Source organism: Engraulis encrasicolus, chromosome 8, assembly GCF_034702125.1.
Source record: "Engraulis encrasicolus isolate BLACKSEA-1 chromosome 8, IST_EnEncr_1.0, whole genome shotgun sequence".
Classification (NCBI taxonomy): Eukaryota; Metazoa; Chordata; class Actinopteri; order Clupeiformes; family Engraulidae; genus Engraulis; species Engraulis encrasicolus.
In genome coordinates, this window is record NC_085864.1 from 14,124,464 (window position 1) to 14,133,356 (window position 8,893).

The 8,893-nt window shown below is 43.1% G+C and overlaps 1 protein-coding gene across 1 annotated transcript; it reads left to right on the plus strand.

Moving 5' to 3' along the window:
- The first annotated feature begins 492 nt into the window (after nt 1-492).
- LOC134454812 (coiled-coil domain-containing protein 106-like) lies at nt 493-5,945 on the plus strand. Its single transcript, XM_063205971.1, has 4 exons — nt 493-631; nt 1,082-1,186; nt 1,899-2,069; nt 5,638-5,945. The coding sequence occupies exons 1-4, from the start codon at nt 493-495 to the stop codon at nt 5,943-5,945; spliced, it is 723 nt and encodes a 240-aa protein (XP_063062041.1).
- The last annotated feature ends 2,948 nt before the right edge of the window (nt 5,946-8,893 follow it).

The window sequence follows — 8,893 nt, forward strand, 5'->3', positions numbered from 1 at the left end:
GTTGAGCAACCCATTTTAGTGTTGCTAAATTGAAAGGGGAAAGACAAATAAATGTTATCTAATTTCCTACTACTTTTGTGCATGGTAGTCTCCTTTAGCAAATAAAACTAGCAAATATAATGTAAATAATATGAGGAGAAAGTAGTAAATATTACTTAAATTAACTTTGGTAAGTTGCACATTTAAATTGAGAGTTTTTCATAATAAATATTTTTTAAAATTTACTCATTATTTTTAAGCAATATAAGCTGTCATTTATAGAGTAAATAAAACACACATCTATAGTGTCTTCTATTAGCCGGTATATATTATTATCACGTAAATTTAAGTTATATTTTTCAATTAATTTTAATCAATATTGTAGTCATAAAATATAATCAATTATATCACGTGTCACTTTCTTGACACAATATTATTGAGTAAACCCTCTTCAAATTTTTTACAGTGTATACATTGTTTCTCAGTGCCCAAAGATGCATGTCTAATGCATGTATGCATCCACAGCCAAAACGCAAAACCAAGACGAATCGCTGTGAGAGGGAGGAGCACCCCGACAAACAGGGAGGACCCGAGGCGGCGACGCCCCCCACGACTCCCCAGAGTGCCTCCAGCAGCATCAAGTCCTGCAATGGTTTGTCACTGAATTACACATGCAGTAATGATATTAATCTTGTGTTGCAGGTGTATCATTTCGTTGTTGTTGTTAATATTATTATATGTGTTGTTGATGTTATTATTAATGGGAGGGGCGGGGTATTTGAAATGTGGGCTCTGGGCCATTGAAGTCTGTCAGCCATGCAGAGCTGATGTTTTGTAAGTAGCTGAAATCATTAACAAATGAGCGCACTGCCTAGGCTCAACATTTTATGTAGGTAAAAATGCAGATGTTTCCCCTGACGTCATGAATATTCGTGATTATCACAGTACTGATTAAAGTAATAACATTTGTGTCTGTAATTCACATAATGCATGTTAGCAGCCTCTTTTCTGTTGCTTGTGGTTGGTGTTCAGAGTGTACTAGATGTACGTTTCTGTGTACATTTGAATTATATACGTGTATATTTTCCCTCTTATTTTTCAGACTTGACCATGAAAATGGAGTTCATGGGAGAAAGAATTAAATGGCAGGAGAGGCTCATAAAGGACCTAGAGGAGGAGAGGACGTTCTTAAGAGAGCAGCTGGCAGGTGAGTGTGTCTGCCATGAAGAAAACAAAGGCCCATTTTAATATCCCTCTTGTCTTATCTTCCATCCTCTGATGCCATGCCTGGCTACTGTATGTTGACTTGGATGAAGTTTTTCATGTCAGACATTAATGATTCATGATTAATGATGCATCCATTGTGCAAATGTAATACACATGAGGAGTATTTGTCATTCTAACGTTAGGTTAACAACAGAGATGGGTGGTATAACGAAATGGACACAATGTGCTACATACTGACATTATTATGAAACTAGTGTACACATCAAGCAGACTTCCGATCAGGCAGTTATCCGTCTGCCCTTGTGTGACCTTGATGAGCTTTTCTTTTGCCGAACACACCAAAGCAGCTTTAACAGTCGCGGACACTCCTAGTTTAATGAGCATGTTCATAGATGCATGCTCTCACACTCACGCAGGCTTGGTGACAAAACAAAAACAATCCAGTATTACATCACGCTTTTATCCAAAAGGACTTAGAGTGAAGGACATTATCGTAGTGTAGAACACTCGCCGAGACAAAGTGCATCGCAAAAACACAAACCCACCCTCCCTCTCGGATACGCTGGGCAGTAAGTAGAGAGTACGGTCCATCATAATAGCTGACCGTTGTTTTGAGGAGACATGCAGACACGCTTCAAGACCGTTCAGACATTCTTGACTTGAATAAATAAATGTTCTTTACTTCCTTTTAGGCTCCCGGGCCCCAGGGAAAGCCCCCGAGGAGCCCTCCCGCGAGGACAATGTCGCCCATGAGTCGGCAACCCTCTCCAGCTCCAGCTCCAGCGATGGTCCCCCTGTCCACAATCCCCCACCCAAAAAGAAGAGGCACCACTCCCGGGGCCACTCCTCACACCATATGAGAGGTAGGGCTGGGTATCGTTTTGTTTTTTTCGATACGGTGCCAATTTCAATACTTTGGTTTCGATACCGGTGCTTTTCGATACCGTTTTTCGATACCTGTTGTTTTGAAGTTAATCTCATTATGAAGAACCCATAAGATCACCAAATTCTAAATTTTCACAAGTAGTATTGTGCATACGGTGAGTGCATTTCAGTCATCTTAAAGAATGTTATTACAGATTACTCAATATATATCTTCAGTTCAAATGAAATATAGAAGATGATTTCTAAGTAGCCTAGGTAGGCAGGAGTTCAGTTGGATGACAGTTAGCTCAGCAATCAATGAGTAGCCTACTTCAATTGCTATGTAGCCTACTATTGTCATAATCTTGAGGCAAACCTAGGCTAGGGCTATTGTTATTTCACAAATTATTACTAGATAGCCTATTGCAGCAAATAATCACGTTGTTACTAATTTTCCACCAAAACCCAAATCAGCCATGTACATTATTTAGTAATCTCAACATCATAGAGCAAAAGAGCATTAGACACATACACACTTCCAGGTGCAGGTTGCTCTCTCTCTCTCTCTCTCTCTCTCTCTCTCTCTCTCTCTCTCTCGAAGCTTCTGCGTATTATTTGCTTTTGAATTCACGTAGCTACACGCTCTCCTTCACCTGACCGCTTGACTCATACATAACCTGCAGATTGGGAAGACCAGACATCCCAATGAAAGTCCAATAAGTCTCCCTGATATTTGATAGTGGCTCTCCGATGCCCGCGAGTCAGATAAAGCATTCCTGATTTTAGACTATGCAAGTTCGCGTTTTTTCAATTGCCAATGCGGGAAAGAGGAATATAATGACTCGTGCGTCATGCGTGGGGTACTTGAAATAGATTACGTGCACTTCGCAGGGCGCCCTGCAAATGTCTTGGGTAAAATATACAGACTGGACGACAGAAAGGGCATTGACAAACAATGTAACACTAATTTGCAAATGTGTTGGTCGGGGTGTCCGGGGTTGATAAGCAGCTCCCTGTAATAAGTTTTTGGAACTTGGGATGTCTGGGAGACGCTATCTTAACGCTGTCTTAACGCATCGCATGGAAGGGATGTCGAGTGGGTCTTTTAGCGTTGCCCTCCGCGGGAACAAGTTTCAAATCTCCGCACTTTATTAAACCCCCTTAGCGATCGCCCACACATTGATTCTTATCAAAACTACAGTAGCCGTGCGCAAGTGGAGAGGAGAGTGCACACTCAAGGAGGTTTAAAACGACAGCATCAGAGGAAGATTGGCGCGACGGTAGTTCTACCACTATTATCATGACTGCACAAACACACATGTCTTCGTTGGACAAAAGGGTTGTTGAACATGTTTCAAAATTAACACCTCAGCACAACACAGCCTCAACGTCAACTGAACAGGACTCTGCTGATTGAGCCGCGCCCGCGCCAGGCACTGCCTGAAGAGACAAACAGGGCAGCAGCGCATATAGGCCTAATCTTCTATAGAGTTCAAGAAACACTTACTAACAAATACAAATTCATTTCAAACAATAATATTTTTAATGTCCATTCGTCCATGGCTTGTAAATTTCAGCGCAGCTTTCGGCTCTTAGCCTTGATTTGGTGCGTTAATGTTTCGCCAAGTCGTGTTGCCGTCTTTCGCAGGGACAGCTTTGTCACAAATGGAGCATCTGGCTCTATTTGCGTCCAGTCACACGAGCAAAGTTTAACCACACGTTAGATCTCAGCAAGTCTATCAGGGCTGCAACTAGCTACAACTGCAACTACAACTAACTGCAACTAGCTACAACTAAGTTAGCCTACAACATATCCTCACCAACTGTCAGCTGTTCGAGTAAACAAACGCTAGTACTTTTTGAATGAATGTCTCCTGCTCATCCCGCCCACCCAGGGCCTTCGAAGCCAATCACAAATGACAATTTCACCTGACTACATGGCTATTGGTTCACAGATTTACTATTGACACAGGGACTGTTGAAACGCACAAAAGGTATCGAAATAAGGCACCGTTTTTTTTTTTTTTTTTGATATTCGATACTATGTGGCTTTTCGGTCGGTGCCAGGACCGGACCGAAATTCGGTACGCAGCCCTATTGAGAGGTAAATCTTATAGCTTTGTAGAGTAGTGGCAGCAATATGGACCTGACCAAAGCACAGGATGTTTTGCAGTAGGTTATGCAGCTAAATATGTCCATTACTGGTCACAGGTCACCGGAGATTCAAATATTTAGTAGAGAAGATGGTAATTTTTTTTTTATTTCAAAGCAAATTAAGGTGTCCAGTTGCAAATGGACAAATCTTGCACACAAGCTGTGATTAGGCAGAACACACAGGCACGCGCGCGCGCGCACACACACACACACACACACACACACACACACACACACACACACACACACACACACACCAGCTGCTGTAATTGTTAGTAAAAGCTTCCAAGAGTGGGTCTTCATATGAAAGAGCTCTGTGGCATAGCCAAGGAAATGAAGTCTATGGTTTAAAAAAAATAATAATAATGAAATGTCGACACTATGAGCATTTCTCAAAGCCTGGTGTTCTCTCCTTGCTAGGACGAGTCATGCCCATTTTCACTTTCACTTCACTTCCAAGCATGTTCCACTCATTATCGTTTGAGATGCTTGTGAGACTTAGAGCCTCGTCTTGCGTGTGTGACTTCCCAGGCTGATGGGCCACCAAGGCAAGAACAATAGCTTTCAGAAGAGCCGTATGTATTTCCTGAATGAAAAGTGTCACATCCTAGTCAATAATGAATACTGAAATAATGAAAAATACTGAAAGATACCTTTGTGAATGGGCTGCATACATTCTGGAAGTAAGCTGCTTTACCTTGCATACTCTACCTTTCAGGAAATGTAAGCTAAGGCGTTAAGTTCTGCCAGGAAGATGAGACGGTATTCAGCTCAATTATTCCCTTAAATTAACCAACCAATCACTGTTCTTGTTCTTAGGCACACCCTCTCCCTTGCATTCTCATTCATTTGCCTAGAGCCAATAGGAAGCCTGCCCGCTCATTTATAAACCCTCTGTCTATCTCTGCTCTTCTGCTGACTAGAGTACGCTGGTGTCGACGCTCCCACCACCTCCCCTTCAACCTCCATTGCTGGCCAGACCTCGTCCCATGTGGAGGATCTGCAAGGCGTCCCTGCTTTCGACGCAGTTCGGCATCTTCCCTTCAGCCTTGCCACCACAAGGATGCTGAGAGCATCTGCCCTAATCTTCACGGTCCCAGGTCGATGGTCCTCTCGTTAATCTGCTGTGAATGCCACCACCTCCAGCCACCGTCACCAGTTGGTCCCCGTCCTGTGAAGGGGGGTAGGCTCTCGCCCCCCTGCCTTATCCATCGGCAGGATATGCGCCCTCTTCATCTGAATTATTCTAAGCAGGCGGGGGCCTACGCCAAAGACAATCACTACTGTATACTTCAGTGTTTCAATAAATCTCTTAAACTTCTTTTGGTCTATCGAGTCTTTCATGGTAGAAATGACACTTGCTGATAATGACTTGCCTAATGCTCTCTGCTCTGCTTTCGCTTTCATTTTCAGTCCGTACACCCCGGAAGGTCATAGAAAGATACCAGGAGGTCCTCAGGACCTTCAAGAAGGTTAGGACGATGACAGAGGCCTTCAATCGGCAACACGTGGACAGGGGGACCATTGTGGCCACCGCCCCCATCGCGGAGCTGGAGGCAGCCGACCCCCGTCTCTATGGCTCTCTGATTTACGACTCGAAAATTGAAACCCTGTTAGGATTTGCTAAAAGGTGCGGCAGCAGCGTCACCCCTGACCTGAAAGCCAAAATTGCCGATTTGAAGGCCAGGGGTGTACTGCTGCCCATCAATGTTAAATATTAAGTGCCGTAGAGATGGGGTGGAGAGATGATGGGCAACTGGAGGCCACGGGGGCCTGGGAGACTCCATGCGGTGAAAATGGCCATTTCTCAATGTTGTAGTGTGCACACTTGGAAGTGTGTCAGGATGTTGGATAGCCTACTCTTTGGAGAACTCTGCACAGTATTCAATCACTGTGCGTGACCAACTAGGTAGACACACTTCCAAGTGTGCACACGACAACATTGAGAAATGGCCATTTTGTCTTGGTAGGCTATCCTTCCTTGTTCTTAATGTTTTAATGTTGTATGTTGCCCATCCCTGTTTTAAATGTTTTAAATGTTAAAAAAGTCTCCGTCTACGCGCTGGTGTGTGGGGTTGTTGTTGTTGTTGTTTTTTTTTTTTTAAGTCTCTCTCTCTCTCTCTTTCTTTCTCTCTCTCTCTTTCTTTCTCTCTCTCTCTCTTTCTCTCTCTCCCTCTCTCTCAGAATGTCTTGAGTTTTTTGTTTCTTATTTTTAATAAGTGCTTTAATAAATATTATTGCAGTTGCGCATCTGTTTTTCATTGTCCACACACTCCCAATGTCCACTTCAGAACAGGGACCCTAATTCCAGGTGTAAGTAATGCACTATGTGGTTAGTTAGGGGTGTAACTAATTTACCTGAATGTCTGCATTTACTTTGGATGGCAGTCTGACAACTGGTTTTGGCACTAATTGTAGGTGTGTTTGACTTCAGAATAGGGACCATGCATTCAAGTTATTAGTAGCATACTATGACTATTTAAGGGTGAAACATTACAATTGTAATGGCAGGTGTGTTTGACTTCAGAATAGGGACCATGCATTCAAGTTATTAGTAGCATACTATGACTATTTAAGGGTGAAACATTGTAATGGCAGGTGTGTTTGACTTCAGAATAGGGACCATGGTTTCAAGTTGTTAATAGCATACTATGACTAAGGGTGAACCATGACTGAATGTCTTCATCGACTGCATTGGTTGTCTTTTCAAACTTTGTCGCGTAGGCCTAGTTGCGAGGTTGAGTGCGTTCGACTTAAGAATATGGAACATGTTTCAGAGACCGTGAATTACTTTTTCAAAAAGATGGGGGCATTGACTTGTCTCTGCTGACAGAAAAATGCCCCATGCAAACAAATACATTCTTTACAATTAAGTTTTGCTCAGTATCCGAAATAAATATTTTTGCATTAGGCCATGGTTTCTGATAAGATGACTGCTCCGCAACTGTGGCGCATGTAGTCAATCAACGGTCGACAGGTAAGCCCAAGTCAACTAGCCTCTTTCCTCTGCGATTCCTGCGTCATGCATGGACCGCGTTTTCAGCAACCCAGAGTCCCCAGTTTTGTATTGGAATAAGGTCCGGGAATTTTGCTGGCCTTGATGTCGGTGGTGTTGGTAGGCCTATTATTCGAATAACCTATTGAAACGAAATGGCAGTCTCCATAAACTGCTTTAATAGTGCCAGTCTTAGCAGAAGCTGAACAATGTGTGACTTCAGAATAGGGAACCAATTCCAAACCAATAAGCGAATAATTCGTAGGTATTACGTAAGGGTTAACGTTCGGCGAGAAGGTCGCTACCGTGGAATAGCAGCATGACAGATAGAATCTTAGACCCCGACGCGGAGCGGAGGGGTCTTGTTCTCTCTGAAGTGCTGCTATTCCACAAAGCAACCGACTCGCCGAAAGTTAATCCGCTTATTATATGGATATACTTAAATGATTCACACATGGCGGGGACATTTCTTTAGGCCTGTTTAATGTTAAGTCTATTATAGTTTTTAATGTCAAAAGATTGTTGCTGCGCAAAACAAAACAGTGCCGTTGTGGAACACCGCTAGGCAACAGCTAGGTAGATAGGACAACAGGTGTTGTCTATCACAGCAGCTGATTAGAGTCTTGTTGAAAAGTCGCTTTAGCAGTGAAAAGTCTTGTTGCCATTGACAGCGGTCTGTTATAGACCAACCCGTCCGTTATCGAAAAATAACAGACGTGCGAACGTTGGGGAGCCCCGTTGAAATGAATGGAGCATTCGACCGATGACGTCACACCATATAATAATGGTGTTTAAGTGCTTGTTCGCATTGATCCAGTGTCCACTTCAGAATAGGGACCCGTCTTCTAGTTGTTAGGGACAGGTTTGCCACAGCACCAAGCTATGACACACAGCGACGACGTTGGCCTGTCATTTTTGCCTATTCCGCATCTGTTCTCACACTGTTCAGGGTCTGTTCGCATAGTGTGTTGGGAGCTTACCCACATTGTATTCTGGAACTTACTATGTACTAATACATGGAAATCTAGGCTTACTGGCCCTTACTAAGGTTATACTGGTAATAAATCCCTAATTGGGCATGAACAAGACTTTTGTGAATACATGCCTAACAAATGTCTTATTTTGCTTAGTACATGCCTTACAAGTTACGTACAGAGGCATTAATATTGTATGTATTAGTGCTAATAGATGTGTCCCTAAAATAAAGTGTTACCGTTTTTGTAATAGTGATTGCAAGCAGGATGCTCTGCAGGTTTCAACATCAATGTGCCGGAGGACTAGGTATGTGTGTGTCACCTGTGTGTTATTTTGCATTTGATTTACTTTGCTGTGTTGTGTCAATTCACTTCTTTTTATGTTGCTGTGTTTTGATTTTACATTGGTTCTCACTTTGTGCTTTTGTTAACTCCCAGTGCTTCCTAGTGTAAATCTGATAATGAGGGACAATGGACCAATTAACTTTCCACCAATCTGGTGAGTAGGCCAATTAGTGTGGTACAGGTGTGTTGTGTTACTGCACCTCTATTTAAATGCCAAGACAGGTGATGACGGGGGATGCCAGACACAGAGTTGCAGAGCGGGAGCAGGCAGGTTGACCGAGCTCAGCAGAGGGGGAAGCCACAGCGGCAGTGGATGGACGAAGACTGGACATTGCGGGTTGATTGACTTTGTCTG